The sequence below is a fragment of the Portunus trituberculatus genome, chromosome 37 (genome assembly GCF_017591435.1).
Source record: "Portunus trituberculatus isolate SZX2019 chromosome 37, ASM1759143v1, whole genome shotgun sequence".
Taxonomy (NCBI): Eukaryota; Metazoa; Arthropoda; class Malacostraca; order Decapoda; family Portunidae; genus Portunus; species Portunus trituberculatus.
This window is the reverse complement of record NC_059291.1, coordinates 19,449,668-19,470,596: the sequence shown is the minus strand read 5'-3', so window position 1 is coordinate 19,470,596 and position 20,929 is coordinate 19,449,668. Positions and strand designations below refer to the sequence as shown.

Here is a 20,929-nt window from a genome sequence, read left to right as displayed (position 1 = left end):
ACTAATAAATCAATAAAGACAAAATTTCAATATTAGCACTAACAATATTGATATTCTAAATAGAAATATTAATTAATCCAAATCTGTATTTATATCTTTATCTTTGAAAACTTAGAAAAATCATAGAAAAGATCAAATGCAGCATTTATCTTGTCTTTTCACTAGAGAAAAATAATATTGTTAAAAGGTTACATTTTATTTTGAAAATTTTAAACTTCATCATGCTCATATTATACTAGTATGTGATGGTAGTACAACATAGAGATGACAGGGAAATGTGAGGGTTAACAAAACTGTTCCAAATATATTAATAAAAGTAAATTGTACAAATAACTGAGTACAAAAGGAGATGAAAAAGCTCTGTCAGGAATTGCACGAGGAGTGAGGTGATTGGGGAAGCTTGCTGGGCAACCCAGGTCAAAGTTGGGGAGAAAGGAAAGCCAGGGTGCTTGAGGCAATGCATCTGTACTAAAGAAAGGCAGGCAAGATGGGCACAGCTGATGGAATACTATGTGGGCTTCCAGCCACAATGTTCAAAAAAATAAAATTATCAATTATTGCTAGTTTGGAACCAAAAGTATCAGTGATATTGATGTATTAATAATGCAAGAAAAATTACTGTATTGGATAACTGATAACCCAACATCGTTATCATGGTAATTGCCTATAGTTATCAGTATGATACTATATTATTCAAATAAGCATAGGTTTTCAAGATCTTACAATTAATTTACACTATTATTATGCGTTATTGTAGTACTACTTTCACAGCTTACATGTTTCAAAAGTTCACTGAAATAAAATGTTATAAATTTTCCTTTCATATATTATCATATCTTGAATATATTCAATATTTTCTTTCGTGTAGCCTCCTTTATATGACTGATGGAATTTTGAAAGTAACCAAGTAATGTGACTATTGGTGTTGATTTTTTTTGTTGATGTATCAGTGGTGAATGCAGAGGGGGTGTCCATGGAGGAGCTTGATGGACTACAGTTGGAGCTGGAGTTACTGCTGTCCTCAGTGTTGGTGCGACAGATGGCTGTCAACACACAGCTTACCATTATCCACCAGCTAGAGAAAGGGAAAATAGTCTCCAAGCCTGTAAGTTTTATTCTATAACTGACTGTATTCAGCCTCTTTCTTTTCATTGCAGTGTTGCATCTTGCAATCTTATACATCTGTTATCTTGGTAACTCCTTTTCTGATCTTTCACATTACATGCCTCTTCTCTTGTGGCATTGCTGCATAAGATTTTCTACTTTCTCTCATCCCTATTCTGTCACCTCCCCAGTGCTAGAGTTAACCAGTATTTATAATCTGTCATCTCTCATTGGTAAACTCTGGAATTCCATGTGTATTTCTGTATTTTTCTAATGCATTCAAGGTCTAATTGGAATAAAGATTGTAAAAGATTAGTAGATATTACATTAAAAATGTATTCCCGAAAAATGTGTAAGTTACAGATGTCTACAGCTAATCACTTTAATACTTTAGCCTGTATCACCTGGTAAAAAAATGAAGCGAGAGGATGGTGAGAGACCCTCCAAGAAGATGAAAGAGGCCAATGGAAAGCCAAGGGATGTTGTTACCACACCTGGTCCACCGCCTGGGGTCAAGCCATCTAAGGTAGAATGTGCATTAACTAATTTCTTTTTCATATTTGAAATGCAGATTCCTTAGAATTAATAAGATGAGGAAAGATGAATTGTTGAGTATATTTAGATGCACTTATTCTGTTAATTGTAAAGTTTTAAGCAGATTTAAAATGTCAGTGGTGGGTAATGTAATCATATTTGTCAAATTTTCTTCTGCTAGGTTAAATGTTCAGTCCAGAAGTATGAACCAGTGTTTGATGTTCCTGACTTGGGTCCTCCTGAGCAGCCCAAACCTCCTCCTCCCAAGAATGACATTACTAATAGATTCTGGGCTTATGTGGAGCAGTATTGCCAGGAGATTACTGTAGAAGACATAAAGGTGAGTGATGTGTACAGTGTTAACTGTTCAAAGTCTGTATGTCCTCTTAGATGAAAGATAGGATTTATTGATCTATTAATGAAGATGCAAAGCAGTTAAATTTTTATTATTTAATTATTTTGTTATTTTACATACTTTTCTATTGTATTTTGAATTTGCAGATTGCTGTGCTATACTATATTCCTTATTTTTATGAAGTTTAGAATTTAATGATTACTCTTTTTTTTTTTTATGTAGGAGAGAGGGCCAGCCAAAGGCAACAAAATATAAAAAAAAAAAGGGGCCCACTTGAATACTGGCTCTTTATAAGATAAGTAGAGGGTTAGCCAAAATTAGGAAGCAAATGTCTTGATACCTCCCTCTTAAAGAAGACAAGTCATAGGAAGACAGAAATACAGAAGAAGTAGGGAATTCCAGAGTTTACCTGTGAAAGAGTTTGACAGAAAAGGGATGAGGGGAAGAAGAAAGCCTTGTGCAGCGAGGTCACAGGAGGATGGGAGGCATGCAGTTAGCAAGATCAGTAGAACAGTTAGCATGAAAATAGTGATAAAAGATAGAAAGAGATGCAACATTTCGACGGTGAGAAAGAGGCTGAAGGCATTCAGTCAGAGGAGGGAAGTTGATGAGACGAAAAGCTTTTGATTCCTCCCTATCGAATAAAACTGTGTGAGTGGAACCCCCCAAAACATGTGAAGAGTACTCCATACAGGGGAGGATAAGGCTGTTATACAGAGTTAACAGTTGGAGTGGTGAGAAAAATTAGCAGAGACACCTCAGAACACCTAACTTCATAGAAGCTGTTTTAGCAAGAGATGAGATGTGAAGTTTCCAGTTAAGGTTATGAGTAAAGGACAAACTGAGGATATTCAGTGTGGAAGAGGGGGACAGTTGAGTGTCATTGAAGAAGAGGGGATAGTTGTCGAGTTGATAGATGGAGGAATTGAGTTTTTGAGACACTGAAAACTAATAGATTTTCTCTGCCCTAATCGGAAATCTTAGAAAGATCAGAAGTCAGGCATTCTGTAGTATCCCTGCGTGGTCTGTTGACTTCCTGAAGGGTTAGTTGTCTCTGAAAGGACATGGAAAGTTGTAGGGTGGTATCATCAGCGTAGGAGTGGATAGGGCAAGAAGTTTAGTTAAGAAGATCATTAATGAATAATAGAAAGATAGTGGGTGACAGGACAAAACCCTGGAGAACACCACTATTAATAGATTTAGGAGAACAGTGGCTGTCTACCACGACACCAATAGAATGGTTGGAAAGGAAACTTGAGATAAAGTTGCAGAGAGAATGATAGAAGCCATAGGAGGGCAGTTTTGAAATCAAAGCTTGATGCCAGACTCTTATCAAAAGCTTTTGATATGTCTAACGTGCCAACAAAAGTTTCACCAAAATCTCTAAAAGGGGATGACCAAGACTCAGTAAGGAAAGCCAGAAGATCACCAGTAGAGCGACCTTGACGGAAGCCATACTGGCAATCAGATAGAAGATTGTGAAGTGACATGTTTAACCCCTTCAATACGGTGACGCCTATGTAGGCGTCATGAAGCCCCAGTAGCATATACGGTGACGCCTACGTAGGCGTCATATTTCTTTTCTGAGCTTTCTTCAGTTCAGTTGTCCCGTATAGTGTGTTGGATACCAACTACACACGCCGTATGCTGTTCTTGAAATCCTAGTGCTCCTCCCACAATCCTTGTCTCCACCAATCACTAAAGATAAGCTACATGCGTCCCAACTTGTGTCTAAAATTACCCAATGGCATAGACTGTTCCCATCTCTCTCTCTCTCTCTCTCTCTCTCTCTCTCTCTCTCTCTCTCTCTCTCTCTCTCTCTCTCTCTCTCTCTCTCTCTCTCTCTCTCTCTCTCTCTCTCTCTCTCTCTCTCTCTCTCTCTCTCTCTCTCGAAGATCCTCTTGTAACATTCGAAGATAAGTTACTTGTAACATTCGTGACAACACACACACACACACACACACACACACACACACACACACACACACACACACAATACAAATACAAAAACAACAAATTTTCTAATTCTCTCTCTCTCTCTCTCTCTCTCTCTCTCTCTCTCTCTCTCTCTCTCTCTCTCTCTCTCTCTCTCTCTCTCTCTCTCTCTCTCTCTCCTCCCTTCATTTCACTCTCCTTCCCTCCTTCCCTCTTCCTCTCGAAAGATAAGCTACATCGTCCGCTTGTGTCTAAAATATTAGCAAATGTCACTCTCTCTCTCTCTCTCTCTCTCTCTCTCTCTCTCTCTCTCTCTCTCTCTCTCTCTCTCTCTCTCTCTCTCTCTCTCTCTCTCTCTCTCTCTCTCTCTCTCTCTCTCTCTCTCTCTCCGAGAGAAGCGTCCACTTTCCTCTTCGAAGGCGATATAGTAACTAAAAAATAGTAGCATAATACACAAAGATGACAAGTATGACAAGCTTGCACGAGTTTCCCACACTCAAGCGTGCGGCACTACCACCCGTATATCATACAGGCGGGCTTTTTTAACATCCGGCGCAAAGGGGTTAAGAATTTTCTTATTCAGGATAGATTAAAAAACTTTAGACAAGCAAGAGATTAAAGCTATAGGACGGTAGTTTGAGGGATTAGAATGGTCACCCTTTTTAGGAACAGGCTGAATGTAGGCAAACTTCCAGCAAGAAGGAAAAGTAGAAGTCAACAGACATAGCTGAAGGAGTTTGGCCATTCAAGGTGCAAGCACAGAAGCACAGTTTTTGAGAACTGTAGGGATGACCCCCTTCAGGTCCATAAGCCTCCCGAGAGTTTAGGCCAGCAAGGGCATGGAAAACATCATTACGAAGAATTTTGATTGAAGACATGAAGTAGTCAGAGGGAGGAGGAGAAGGAGGGACAAGCCCAGAATCATCCAAACTGGAGTTGTTAGCAAAGGTTTGAGAGAAGAGTTTAGCTTTACAGGCAAAAGAGATGGAAGTGGTGCCATCAGGATGAAATAAAGGAGGGAAAGATGAAGAAGTGAAGTTATTGGAGATGTTTTTAGCCAGATCCCAGACGTCTCAAGGGGAGTTTGAGTTTGAAAAATTTTGACATTTCTATTTATGAAAGAGTGTTTGGCAAGTTGAAGAAAAGACTTGGCATGATTCCGGGCAGAGATATGAAGTGCGTGAGATTCAGGAGATGGAAGGCTCAAGTACCCTTCGTGGGCAACCTCTCTATCATGTATAGCACGAGAACAGGCTGTTAAACCAAGGTTTAGAAGGTTTAGGTTGAGAGAAAGAATGAGGAATGTACACCTCCATGCCAGACACTATCACCTCTGTTATACGTTCAGCACAAAGAGATGGGTCTTTGACATGGAAGCAATAATATAATAATTTTAAGGAAAATCAGCATAATACCTCCTCAGGTCCCCCCAACTGGCAGAGGCAAAATGCCAGAGGCACCTCTGCTTTGGGGGATCCTGAGGAGGGATTGGAGAAATAGGACAAGATACAGAAATGAGATTGTGATCAGAGGAGCCAAGATGGCCAGGAATACGAGTAAGGTGTTGCACCAGTTACTCTACGTCATGCAGGATAGCAAAGTTGAAGGCTAGTTCACCTGGATGGTCAGTGAAGGGAAAGGAAAGCCAAAGCTGGTGGTGAACATTGAAATCTCCAAGAATGGAAATCTCTGCGAAAGGGTAGAGTGACATAATGTGCTCCAAGAATGGAAATCTCTGCGGAAGGATAGAGGGACAGAATGTGCTCCACTTTGGAAGTTAAATAGTCAAATAATTTACTATGGTCTGAGGAGTTAGGGGAGAGATAGACAACACAGATGTATTTAGTTAGAGAGTGACTATTGAGTCAAAGCCAGATGGTGGAAAACTCAGAAGATTTGAGAGCGTGGGCAGTGGGCACGAGAGCAAGTTAAGTTGTTGCTCACATAGACGCAACATCCAGCTTTGGAACGAAAATGAGAATAGAGAAAGTAGGAGGGAACAGAGGGGCTACTGTCAGTTGCCTCAGACAGCTGTGTTTTGGCGAAGAAAAGATGAGGTTTAGTAGAGGAGAGGTGGTACCACGTTCCACAGATTGAAAATTAGGTCTAAGACTGCGAATGTTGCAGAAGTTAATGTAGAAAAAGTTGAGGGAGGTGTCAAGATAATTGGGATCATTATCAAGAGAGGAGTCTGACCTGGGGACATTTCTGGTCCCCTCCCCAGAAGGGGACTCCAAGGCTGGGTTTTGAGTCGCCATTTTTTAAATTTTTATTTTAAGTGAAGAGTGTGTGTGTGGTAAGTGTAGTAAGATGGAGTGAGACGACCTGTGTTTCTGCCGACTTTTCTTATTCCCTTCTGCCCAGTACAAGATTCCAACATATGAAAATAACTCTTGTTAGTATAAAGCAAACCCTAATAGGAGCTTCGAAGAGAAGATTCTAGCTTCCGATAACACACATTTAAACGTAGCTACTTACAACCACCACTATGCTATTTACAGGTATACAAGTGAAAGGTGGTAAATTGATTCATTACTTTACAATCATTCCAGTAAAAAGCTAGTAAAGTGACTAATTACATTACACTCCCCCGTGATCCTAAAGATCACTATATTGCAAACGTTGTCTTGAACTACGTCGCGGAAATGGTCTTCCTGGACTGTCGCTTTCTTCTTCCTTCTCTTGGTCCTCTTCTCCCACACTCGCTGTAGAGTTATCCACGCTGATGAGCATCTCTTCTTCATTATCCTCAGCCGTCGTTTCCTCTGTTGAGAGATGGTTATTGGTGTGTAGCTTTACCGTTGCAAGCCTCAGGTCCCTCACATGACGAGGCACTCCATCCACCTCCACATTCTGGGCAGACACAATCCGGGTCACAGTGCCTTCTAAGCTACGAGAATTGCATCGCACATGGTCATCAACGCTAAAGCGATGGTGTTCCTCAGACGCTTGATCATGTTGGGAGACTCCATCAATACCAAGCAGTCTAACTTTGTAATAGAATATCATATTAGCAGGGGAAGACCCAGCATCGTTCCCCCGTGGCAGGGTGTTGTACCTGTATACAGCTTCCGGCACAGAACAACTTTTTCGTGCTTGTATGGTCTTGACTGTTCTGTGACTCCTCTCTGATATCCCGTTACCCGATGGAACATTGGCACACCGGTACCTGACGGCCATGCCCCAGCGACTTGCAAAATTGTTGAACGTCGAGCTACGGAAGCTGGCAGCGTTGTCGGTTAGCAATTCGCGGGGTGCTCCATGCTCATAAAACACAGATTCCAGTTGTTCAATAACACAAATTGCGTCCTGACATCTCAGTTTTCTCCAGATGGCATAACGTCAGCCTGCAGTAGATCAGTGTCAGGTAGTGTTCATTGTGAACATGGCAAATGTCCATGCTAACTCTGCTCCATATATTGGGGACCCCTAACTCCCCTTTCTGCCACTTCGCTGGCGCAGGATCAATTGACTGGCACTCCCGACAATGTAGCACGACATTACGCACTTGCTCACGTTGAACATCAGGGTAAAGTTTTCTACAGAAGAATAGCGTGTGTCTGATTCCTGGATGGCCAGTTGTTTTGTGGATGTTTGCGATGTCCTGGTCAGACACGGCAGTAACAGCCGTACAGGACACGTAATCATTTGTCAAAGACATCCACTTTTTTGGCACTCTCATCAACTCGTCGGCTCTGTTCATCCTTGAAGACACAAACTTGATCTTAAGGTGCAAGTTAAACTCCACGGTTACTGCTTTAAAAGTTTCCAATCGTCGCCGAATCAACATTTCACTACAGGTTTTGGTCTTCAAACGTGCCTTTCCTGATAAAGTGTCCTGGAGCCAATGGTATACTGTACGGGAATCTGTCATTAGAGCCAGTTTTTTTCATATTCCAGGAGACGGCGAGATTTAGGTCTTTGATAGTAGCATCTAGCTTCGCAAGGTTTATGACCACAAGGTTTATGGCCGCAGACTGAAAACACACGCCGCTTTGTTAACTTCTCCGGTAGTTCACCAATCTCATTGTCGCGTCTCCAAACAAGGCTGTGACCCTCCCCCCAGACTCTGATGCCTAACACCCAAGTCCCATCATACACCCACTCAGGTAGTTTGCACACCAAGATGATTTTCCACAGCCGCTGCCGTCACGATGGTTTCGTCCACGAGGATATCGTCCAGGTAAGAAGTGGCGCTATAAATCTTTTCGTCCCAACTCAGAATGCGATCCAGAACCTTTTTGAGGACGAGAGGGGCGATGTTTATCCAAAATCCTAACCTTGTTAGGTAGTACCTTTTTCCACAGAACACAACAGTTTGATAAGGCCAGAGGGACTTGTGTACGTGGATTTGTAGGTACGCCTTGCGCAAGTCCATGAGAGAAACTTTTTGACCGCGTCGGTGCCACTCACGTATCTTCTCTGTACACACGTCCGCTTCAGCTGTGTGCAGATTAAGATGGGTATTTAATTCTCGGAAGTCAAGCACGGGGCGGACCTTTTGTTTGTTTTGCTGAACAACAGCCATTAACAGAGTAGTTCCTCTCACTGGCCTGTACATGCTCTCATCATAAGGAACCAGTCACTCGTTGGCAATCCACTGAGTTAATTCACGTTCATATTCTTGCCGAGCCTCACTTGGCACCTCGTATTCTAATGCAGTGTTAAACAATCGTGGCAGTTCCATGCCATTGCACCAATTCCACAATACTGTCCACTGTTTTGTTTCAGTGTCAAAGGTCACTTTAAAATCCCTTTCATCAATGTCTGGCGAGTTAGCAGCTGCCACAGCCAAACCCTGCTCTTCCTCTAAACCAAACACTACATCTGTCTGTGAGCATACTCTAACACCGTGTAGTGCCGTTATACCATTCATACCGAGAATGAAAGCAAAGTTAAGCGGTTTTGAAGACGCTACAACAACACTCACGTGCACGGACACTCCTGACGCCAGGCAAACCTTCACCACTCCCGACCCCATGCACTCGTAAGGTTCCCCACTCACAGTCACAACCCTGACCCTTTCTTTGGTCCAACTAGAGCACAAGGAAACGTGCGCAATACACTTCGTATAACCAGTATCCACTAGAGCTTCGCAGTTCACGTTAACATTCAATTTCACAGTCGGTAACGCGCCTTTCATTGGTGATGCAGAGAGGAGGTTGGCGCTGAGCTCGCCTCTCTTTGCGTGTTTCCCGAACACGTTGAAGCTAGATGTCCTTGCCGGCCGCAATTGTAGCAACACACACTACCACACCCTCCTCTTCGTGCGCCACGTCCAGCCAGGCAGTCTCGGGCATAATGATTTGGCTGGTTGCAGGAAAGACAGCGCACAGCACCATCACCTGACCAGGCAGGAGTCGCTGCATGCTGAGTGAGACAGGAAACGTGTGGTGGTGACCCCACACCCAAACTGTCATCCGCCAGGACGGCTCGGGTGCGATTCAGGAGCTGACAGATACTCATGCTTTCCAAGCGACAACCAGCTTTCAAGACATGACGAGCAGCTTCAGGAAGGCCGGCCACGAACACACAACTTAGACCTTCATCAGAAATACCACCGAAGTGCTCAGCGAGGCGGCGTAAGTCGGCTAAGTATACATCAACCGGCTTGGCATCACGTAACTTTCGGGTGACAAACTGCTCGTAGGCCAAAAACTTGTCAGTAGCAAAGGCAGAGATGAGCGCTGCTTTGATACTCTTGTACTTCTCTTTATCCGTACACTGAGAACGCCCCAGCGGAGAGTCGTAGCAGTGCGATATTGTGCAGCTAAGTGATCCCACGCAACTTGCACACGAGCTCCAGTTTCTCCAGCCACTCCACAACTGGATGAGACTGGCCATCAAATTCTGGGATGAGGCGCAGGTCTAAGGTAGCACAGTCATTGGGGGAAGCAAAAGCCTAGATAGCTTGTAGTAAGGTGGAGTGAGACGACCTGTGTTTCTGCCGACTTTTCTTATTCCCTTCTGCCCAGTACAAAATTCCAACATATGAAAACAACTCTTGCTAGTATAAAGCAAACCCTAATAGGAGCTTCGAAGAGAAGGTTTGAGCTTCCGATAACACACATTCAAACGTAGCTACTTACAACCACCACTATGCTATTTACAGGTATACAAATGAAAGGTGGTAAACTGATTCATTACGTTACAATCATTCCAGTAAAAAGCTAGTAAAGTGACTAATTACATTACAGTAAGTGTTTGTAGTTTTGAGTGAAGTAGGAGAGTTGTCTTTAGAGGGCAGGCTGTGACTGCCCCCTTGAGTTGTGAGACACAAAGGGAAACATTCAGTGAGATCACAACTAGCTTTAATGAAAAGTTCACATCACTCCTTGAATTAGTGCTACTAGACCTTGCTGGGAGTAAATTATTGTCTCGGTAGGTGTCTGCTACTTCCTCCACCTCTGCTACATTAATGTTAGTAACTGAAAAGTCATTATTCTTTGATGTGTTATATGAAAACTAATGTGTGGAAGTGTTTGTCTCAGATGCTGGAAGACGTGATTAATGCTCCAAATGATGACAGTGACTACTACAAGACGCCTCCCTTGGGCCGCCATTACACTCTACGCTGGGCCCAGGAAGATCTGCAGGTATTGTCATGTGCTTATCAGTAATATAAATTCACCACAGAAACTCCAGCATTATTTATTCGGATATTTTCAGCTGACTATATTCAATATTTTTTTTTTTTTTTTTTTTATTCATTAATTTTTTAATTCTCATGTCATGATTGTGTGAATAGTTCATTATGTGCAGCCATAGAGGACACTTCAATCATAGCTTGCCAAAATTGTTTTAGAAGACTTTTGTGCACATGTATACACTATATTATAACATCAAAGCTTCGACCAGGAATACTGTATATTTTATAAACATATTATCAACATCTATATGGAGTTATATTAGCAAGTTATTGTCACTGTATTATCTATGTTCAGGTGAAAGTCACACCAGACACACCTAAGTCTTTTTAGACATATCAGGAGGTTTATTAGAGAGATCAATGGGTAAACCTTGACTAGTTGGGGAAAACTGCTGATTTGAGATGATTTTAGAAGCAACAATGCTGAAATGGTGATTGTCAGTCTGTATTGATACTAATTATTCTGTGTTGCATTTTGTAAAGAAGCTTTAGATTTTACTTAAAGTGTGAAATTAATTCTATCTGTATGTTTAGGATGAACAAAAGGAAGGCTTGAAACTGGTTGAGGGGAAGAAGAAGGGGATCAAGGGAGAATCTGGAAACTCTGACTTATCTGATAAATTATTGAAGGAAGTGGATATGAATGGGTGAGTAATATCTATTTTTAATGCATAAATGATAAACATTGAAACCATTAATGAAAATGCAGGTCAATCATTACTAATTTGGTATTGATTTTAGCTAGCAGTATTTATAAATTCCTGGGTTGGTACACCAACCTGCTCCTTTTGTTGGAAAGATGATCAAATGTATTAAAATTTTTCAAAATAGAGTTTTGAAAAAAACAGGCTGTGGAAGCAGTGTAATTGTGAAACAGAAGTAGTATAAGAATAAAGAAAGCAAGGCAGCATTACAAAAGAAAACAGTTTACAAAAAGAAGCTAGTTATTTGCTGCAGAAACGGCTGGCATTGCTGCCAAACACTGGTGGAATCCCATTTTAGTTTGTCTCACTCTATTTATTATTAAGTGTGATCAGTATTAGCTCCAACCATAGCTCCAGTGAATAAAGGAAATGCTCCTCATTGTATAAGTACAAACACTTCATTATCCATAGAAGATAAGGTTGAAATTCTTGAAAAAAAAAAAAAAAATCTGGCAATGCTGTATCTGTGCAAATTGCTCAGTATATTTGCTAACAATATAATCTGATGATATTGGTATTGACCAGAAAGTAAGTATCAGCTTTGGTTTTGTCAGAAAAGGTTTTATCAGCAGAGCTCATCTCATTAATCAGTTTAAACTGATTTACAGAATATTTTTAAGGTGGATTAGGTGGGATGTTGAGCTGTCTTTTAACCAGAACTGTTATCTGGCAGAATCATTAATCCAGCATCCTACAGGTCGCAATTATGCTGAATTGATAATTACGACCTATAGTTATTAAGGAGTAACTTGGCATGTAGTGTTTTCTGTTACCATTTTCTTATTCTGCCTCTTCATGAATGGTAAGCTCTACCTTCACCACACAAACATATCTTCTGCTACAGGTGTAGTGATGATGTGGCACCCTTGGGTCCCCTCACACAACGACTTATTGCAGGCCTAGTGGAAGAGAATGTCTTAGTCTCTGATATTGAAAATAAAGGTGAGTTCTTAGAATTATGACATTGTCTATGTATGATGAAAAATGTATTTATGTCTTGTATGTAGCTGTACCAAATTACCCACTGTAATAGAAAGACTTGATATAGTGGTTCCCAAACTTTGGATAGATTAACTCTTGAAAAAATAATGTGACAATTTTAAGATAATGGAAGTATGAAAAAAAAAACTCTGAAAATCAAGAAAATATAAATACCTGGCATTGGAATTGATGTTAATTTAGTCCCAGTGTACAATAAACTTCATGAACCAAAAAATGTTTTCCAAAAATTTGCTTTATATGATGGTTGGAATAACACCTTATAAACCAACTGAGAGTTGATTTATAATAAGGTGATGTATTTAGTAACACATCTTTAAAATGACTGGCTTCTTTTCATATATTTTTTTTACATCTTTAGTGGTACACTACTTAATTAACAGAGCTAGGCACTTTCTTACCTCGGTCTGCGCCTCCGCTCCTCCGTACCTGCGGACCACCAAACAAGGTGCGGAGGTTCGAAGTGTGGAAAAATTTTCAAGAGTGCGGAAGTAACAGGTACAGAAAGGCGACATTTTAAGTCTGTACCTCCGCACCTTAGACGTGGGGAAAGACGAAATCTTAAGTCCGTACCTCCGCACCAGAGACGTGCAGAAAAGCGAAATTTTGAATCCGAACTTCCGCACCTGAGATTTTCAAGGAAAAAAAATAAATAAAGATGACAGTCCACACTCCGTAGCATTACTTGCAGCCGTTTTTGGCGGTCTGTGCTACCAGGTATATTTTCCTGCCATTTGAGTGACGTCACTCATTCAGGTCTAACATGCTTCTCTCTCTCTCTCTCTCTCTCTCTCTCTCTCTCTCTCTCTCTCTCTCTCTCTCTCTCTCTCTCTCTCTCTCTCTCTCTCTCTCTCTCTCTCTCTCTCTCTCATAATGATAATGATGATGATGATGATAATAATAATAATAATAATAATAATAATAATGATAATAACAATAATAATGATAATAATAAGTTACAATGACTTCTAGTTACTGCTAACCATACATACATTACAATGATTGCAAACATACATAATCCCATTTTGCTATATATATAATATATATATATATATATATATATATATATATATATATATATATATATATATATATATATATATATATATATATATATATATATATATATATATATATATATATATATATATATATATATATATATATATATATATATATATATACATATATATACAGTAAGGTCTCGGTTTACGTCAGAGTTACGTTCCTGAAACATGACATAAGTCAATTTTGTACGTAACTCGAGTTTCTGTACATTTCAAAGCATATTATCGAGTTTTCAACCAATCATTGTTTATGGTCATTCAGGTAAGTTAAAGGTTATATTGTTATATTATTTACAACTATGTAGGAATATGAAACACAAGCTTGTTTTTGTTGTTGATTAGGGCCACGAACGAAGGACTGCAGGTTGCCGAGAGGGTGGGCGCCTGAGGCCGCCAGGAGGTGGGCAGGTTGAATGTTGTGGCCCAGGGCGGACAGCTGGGGCGTAGTGCAGTGCGGTGGGAGTAGAAGCATGGGCAGCGGGGCAGGAAATGCAATAAGAAAGGGCAATAGGGATCAGCAGACAGGCGCAGACAGTGCAAGTCAGCTGTGAGCGTCATGTGGCCAGGCGAAGGCTCCGGAGTTGTTATTGTTGTGATGGGTGTGCGAGCCCTCAAGGTCGTCAACCTCCCCCTTGTCATGGTAATGGGCTTCCCATTTTCTTCTTCCCTCCCTCACACACAGTTGCTGCCTCCCTTCTCATGTTTTTTAATTATGTCCTCTTTTTCTTGTAGCATAATGGTTTTCCTTTTCTTAGCATCACTGCTGTCACTAAGAAGTTTTCTCTTTGGTGCCATTGAGAAGGATACTAAGAACTTGAGTCAGTAAACGCAGAAGTAGGATAACACTCTTGCCAGGGGCGATGGTGTGGTGGAACTGAGGCAGGGTGTTGTTGTATTCAAGCGTGAGGCGGGTGGTGTGGCGGGCAACCACCAACAATAACAATAAATTCCGCACTTTACAATTTATAAATTTTCAATTTTTTTAATCTTAAATTGCCTTATAGTGGACTGACGTAACTACGAGTTTGACGTAACTCGAGACCGACGTAACCCAGGACTTTACTGTATATATATATATATATATATATATATATATATATATATATATATATATATATATATATATATATATATATATACAGGTAACCCCCGTTTAACGAAGGTTCACACAACGAAATTTCGCTATAACGAAGGTTTCATTTTACTACCATCTGCTCGTTTAACAAACACCAAACTCGCTTTAACGAAGTTTTATCCAGGTAATTTTTTTTTCCAAATTTGAAAGCCCCACTGTATCATGCAAGCTGACAGGCTTTTGAATACATCAGGAGCTGCTGGTACTAAGGCCTGCCTCAGGAGAAATCCTGAGACACCTGTAGAATAAAGATCATGATCAAGCCTCTCGTGGACAACACAGGCTCTGCCGATACAAAGGCCTGACTCAGAAGAAATTATGTGTCACCTTTAGCATCAAGATCAAGATCAAGATCACACACACTCACTGCCCAGTCAAAACATAACAGCGTCACCAGCAGCTCATCTTCCTTAGTTCAACTTACCACCAAAACCCCCTGCAATGTGGCCTAACGTTCCTAAGAAGACCAGGAAGTGTCTTACTCTCGAAGTGAAGCTGGGTATTATTCACAGACAAGAGAAAGGCCAGAAAACTAATAACATTGCTTCCCACCATGGCTTGACTCCATCTACTGTCTACTATTTTCAAGTCAAGAAACTCTATTAAGAAGGCTAGTGAGACCTCATCTTCCTTGTAAGCTAAAAGAACCACCAGAACTCGTGACTCTACAATGGATAAAATGGAAAGCCTTGTGGAAATATGGTACATAAGTTTTGTATGCAGTACCATGATGCGCACTTTGTTTACATTCCACAGGTTGCCGGTTAGTGTATTTCCGTTTCACTCTCCCTCCTTCATAAAGTTAAGATCATCAACATTATAAAGTTACGTACATACATACATTAGTGTACATTATAATGACTTAAACTAAACTACCTAAATGTTTAACTTCATAATTTTTACTTTCATTAAACCTTTTACTTTACTATGATGCACTCTCACTTTGCTTACTCTCAATGGAAGTTCAAATCAGGGGTTAAACTTGTTATAATCGGTTCACTTAACGAAGTGTTTTTTAGGAACGTAACCCCTTCGTTAAACGGGGGTTGCCTGTATATATATATATATATATATATATATATATATATATATATATATATATATATATATATATATAATTGGGGCAGCTATAGCCGCGCCATAGCCGAAAACGCGATAGCCGAATTGATCTTGGCGGGAAGGCGGTTTTGGCCAATGAGCGCTCAGATATTCCATGACGTCATGGCGGGGCGCGCGATAGCAGGCATCTGAGGTCGCGATAATGAAATTTTAGGAGCTCTTCATGGGTGCGCGATAGCAATAAAACACGATAGCCAAAGTCGCGATAGCCGAGGGTTGACTATATATATATATATATATATATATATATATATATATATATATATATATATATATATATATATACACACACACACACACACACAGTAATCCCTCCCGTATCTGAACCAATTGGGCCACAGGGGATTCGGATATTGCGAGGATCCGGATACGCAAGGTAAAAGTAAATCTCATTCCTACCTTCACCACGTCACTGTAGTGCTCAATTTTTAATGTCTAAATGAATGAAAGTGGATAGAAATACACACAAATCACTTATTTGCAGAAATCAGAGAATTGTATTGGAAGAATACAATATAGTAGTGCATATGTACATACATTATGGGAGGTGAGTGAGCCTGTTTCATCATCCCATGTGGTCTAGTGGCGACATGTTTGTGTACGCATTACTTATCTGCTTCCTCCAATGCCGACTTCAGCTCAACATCAATATCCTGTTGGTGGTATGATGCATACATACTTAGTTAAGTATTTTCTTATATATAAAAATGGAAGCAACTTTCACAATATGATGAACACTTAAATGCAGAGAATATCATTTTATGAAAACAATGGCCAGATAACTGAACGAGTCACCCCTGTAAACAAATAAATTTTTACCCACAACGATACATTATCATAATCAAACACATTACATATATAATCATACAGTACAATACTAACCTGGAAGGGTTGAGGTGTATCTAAAGTGCGTGGTGATGAAGGTAGGCTGGGCAGTGGTACATCGTCAGGTGACAGTGAACCTGACAGCGTCGATGTCGGTCTGGGCGAGTGATGAGATGTTGTGGGGTTGGAAAATGTTTCTGTTTTCGTCTGTTTCTTGGACCACTGATTCTGTGCTTTAATTAGATCATCACGAGCTATCCTAAACATTGGTCCATAGCTCTGCATGTGTTTAGAAGTGACTGGATGTTCAAAATAATCAAGCACAATATCAAGAGCCTTTCTGACTTCTGATGTTGGTGGTCGTGATGGTAGAGAATCATCATCATCATCATCTTCACTTGTCGCCTTCATCTGGGTTTAGCACTTCAGTAGCAATCTGTTCCTCTGTCAGCAACTGTTGTCCTGGGTCTCCCTCATCACACTCCAGCCAGTTATTGATGTCATCAACAGTGGTATTTTCCCCTGACTTAACAAATTGATGATGAAAATCGTCTGCCTCAAACCCTACAAAATAACCACAGGCTCAGTCCTATGTAAGAGATGATTCCATCCATTGGCCAGAGTAGAACTGGACACATCATTCCATGCCCGAGATATGTTATGCATGACAGAGCAAAGGTTGTAGTTTTTCAAATTTTGCAGAGTCAGCTGGTCCACATTTCTTTCTTCCTCATCCACTACCACCATTACTTCCTCCAGGAACCTCCTCCTGTACAGCCTCTTAAAAGCTACAATAATTCCCTGATCCATTGGCTGAATGAGGGAAGTTGTGTTTGATGGTAAAAATTTCACTCTGATGCGTCCGTGTTCGGCAACAAGTTCAGATGCTGGCGGGCGAGTGGGAGCATTGTCCAGCAAAATCAGAGCTCGCACTTGTTCTCTGCTCACCTTCATCACTTTCATCTGGAACCGCACAATCTCGAGCACAGCATGTTTAAAAAACCAGTTCTTAAACACTTTCACATTAAACCAAGCCTTCAGTGAATGATCATAATGAACTGAGAGCGAGTCCATCATGCCATGCAAGCACTGTGGTTGTTTTGCATTACCCACGACCATGGGCTTCAGACAGTGGGAGCCCAGCGCATTTGCACCACACAGTAGCGACACTCTTGCTTTGCATAGTTTTCTACCAGGCACTGATTTTTCTTTTACACTTGCTAATGTGTTTTCTGGGATTGAGCAGTAACACAGTCCAGTTTCGTCAGCGTTGTACAGCTGTTCAAGTAAAAGCCCTTCTCTCTGCATAAAATCTTTTACTTCTTTGCAGTACTGATCAGTTACCTCTTCATTTGCATCAAGACTTTCACCATACACTTTCTTGCCGGTTAACCCATGTCGTAGTTTAAATCGATAAAGCCATCCTTCTGAAGCCTTAAATCCTTGCAGCCCGATGTTGCTTGCAAATCTCTCTGCAGCCATTTTAAGTTCAGTACCATGCACCACTAGCACATTGCTGCTGATACCACTTTATAACACACTGGTCTAGCTCAACATTCTTTGGCTTAGCCATCGTTTTTCTATCCTTTTTCTTGCCGGTCTTTGATGCAACTGAAAAATCGTCAGTGTAGGCTGCAATTTTCTCTCGAGCCTTTTTCAGATCACAAAGGGAAGACTTTGGGATGCCGAATTCTTCCTGAATGCGTGCACTTGACCGCCCTTCGTCACACCAACGTAATATTTCCTGCTTCTTCTCCAAAGTCAGCACTTTCCTGGGTCGTTTTGCAGGTGGAGGGGCCATATTAGTCCGAAAATTATCGCCAGTATACAGCCAACGTTCACTAGTTGGAGAACAACAGAGAAGTTACCCGGGCCAGCCGTGACCGAGGTTGAGTGAGAGGCGGGAAGCACAAGCGCCACACCCCACGGTCGCGTGTGGGAAATTCAAACCACTCAGAGCCCATGTTTGGATTTGTGGGGCCAGTCTAGGAATGGTTCGGATATTGACAAGGTTCGGATAATGGCTGTTCGGATATGGGAGAGATTACTGTATATATATATATATATATATATATATATATATATATATATATATATATATATATATATATATATATATATATATATATATATATATATATATATATATATATATATATATATATCTCTCTCTCTCTCTCTCTCTCTCTCTCTCTCTCTCTCTCTCTCTCTCTCTCTCTCTCTCTCTCTCTCTCTCTGACAAGTACTTGTGTAAAGGTGGTCTTGATGTAAGAGCATAAATGATTCAGGAATGTGTGATGTTCCTAGGGTTTGAAGGGAATCGAGGCTAGAATAGGAAGTTTTAGTGGAAGATAAGAATGATTTTTGCCTGCAGGCCTGTTTATAGAGAATGTTGCTTGCAGAGAGTGAGACTGAGTAATTCTATAATGTGTATATAAGTGATGGTGAATGTAGGAAAAAAAGTAAGGTGGTAATATTTTTAGGAAAGGATTAGAGGTGTGTGAGTTTAGTATATCTTACAGGGTAAGTTAAGCTAGTGGATGGAGTAATGTAGTCATAGGAGAAGAGAAGTTGGAGAAAATTAAAAGTTCAAGTATTTAAGGATAACTATGTTAACATGCTGAGATGATTGTAGAAGTAAGAAAGAGAGTTGTAAAAGTAAGTATATTATGGGATACTTACCAGGATTGTGAGAGGGAAAAATGTGTCCATGGATGTAAACAGGTTTAAGGCATAGTATATTGCCAACAATGATGTATGAATCAGAAATTTGAACACAGAATAGGACACAGTAATCAAGAGTACATGCCATGGAGAGAATTATGTGAGACATGTGGAGCAACAAGATGGGAGGAAGTGAGCAATGAAAGTATGCATGGGATGTGTGGTATGGCTGGCCATGGAAATGAGATGAATAAAGTGTGAAGTGATGGAATGGATCAGAAGACACTCTGGCAACATTGAAAGAATCAATGAATTTGTATAGAAAGTTTGTGTAAGTGAAATTGAAGGTGTAAATGGGAGATGGAGATAAGATGGAAGGATAGAGTAAAAGTGTGCACATGTGGAAAGGGGGTGTTAATAGTGGTAGAATGCTTGGTCAAGGGATTTTTCTGTCCCCCTTGGAGGAAATTTCCAGAGAGAGCAAGGCATATGTAGAGAGTTTAACACTACATTGTGTCATACCATTGTTTGCATATTGGAGTGTGTGTATTGTCTCGTGATTCATCATGTAGGTAGGCACAGCAAAGTTGCTATAATACCTAATATGGGACAGAACAAGAAGAATCAAGGAAAATAAATGGACATATTGAGTTCAATATGTATAGTATGATTCAAAAGGAAAGAAAATAAATACATGATGGACAAAAGTTTTGTTCACTTGTGTATCAACACCTTTCATTCTGAATCATTGCTTGGTAAACTTTCATTTGGCTGTTGTATAACATCTATAGAAATGTTTTGTTTGTATATACTAGTATGGATACTTGAATAATGAATGAAACTCTTAAGTACACTTCTGTAATTTTTTGTAAATCTATGGGATATTTTGTGGGGAATGGATTGGAAAATATAAAGCCTGAACCATATTCTAACTACAATTTTTTTTTTTTTTCCATCTAGGTGTGGATGGCTTGGGTCTCACTAGACCTGGCTTGATTAAGTCTTTAGGCTTGGGAGTGCATCCAGTCTTGAAAAGAAAATTAAGAAAGAATTGCAAGAGCAAGGAGTTATGGAAACAGATTATGGAAATGAGGTTAGTATTTCTTGTATTTATCAGTATTACATGGGGCATAGACACACTTCTTTTCATAAGCAGTATGTAAACACAAGTTAGTCACTAAACTAGCATTACTGTTAGTGCTGGGAGTGGCAGTAGCCTGCTCCCTTCCCAAGGTCAGTTGTTAAACTGGCATCACTGTGAGTGGCAGGGATGGCGAAGATGCCAACCCGCTCCTTCCCTCTGGTCAGTCACAAAACTGGTGTCATTGTGGGTGGTAGAGATGACAGCTGCATTAATGGTCTATTCCCTCCCCACACCTTAGTGACTTCTTAGTGGCTTGTTGCATCCCATGCATGCACTAGGCTTTTGAGTCCCTCTCATCTCAGTATAACTTGAAAACCAAACTCAAATATTACATGTGATTTGCATGAACATATTGGTCATTAGCAATGACCTGGATGTAGTTTGCCATGTATTTCAGAATTTTTTTTTTTTTTTCACTCCCATCAATTATGACTTGTTTATCCAAGGATTGGTTCTTTAATTTTACTGGACTTTTGAGGAAAAGAATAATATGTATAGAAACCAAAATAGCTCTGAAGGTTTACATGAATTACATATACAGTTCTTATTCTGAGTCAAGTTTCTAGAAAGTTTTGCCCCTTGGTTGTAATGATGTATTTAACAGAGCTGGGCATTGTGGCACTGAGATGTGACTGTGACTTTTCTCGACCATGAATTTCAAAAGTTGTAAAGTCAAAAGTTGCAAACATTTAAAA

The 20,929-nt window shown here is 40.3% G+C and overlaps 1 protein-coding gene across 1 annotated transcript in view; it reads left to right on the top strand.

Moving 5' to 3' along the window:
* Nucleotides 1-20,929, top strand: part of LOC123514374 (transcriptional adapter 3-B-like) — a 60,816-nt gene that overhangs the window by 22,763 nt on the left and 17,124 nt on the right. Inside the window, 8 exon segments of the mRNA XM_045272258.1 lie at nt 951-1,105; nt 1,499-1,630; nt 1,820-1,978; nt 10,420-10,524; nt 11,112-11,224; nt 12,126-12,223; nt 20,051-20,098; nt 20,101-20,183. Coding sequence (XP_045128193.1) covers nt 951-1,105; nt 1,499-1,630; nt 1,820-1,978; nt 10,420-10,524; nt 11,112-11,224; nt 12,126-12,223; nt 20,051-20,098; nt 20,101-20,183 — 893 coding nt within the window.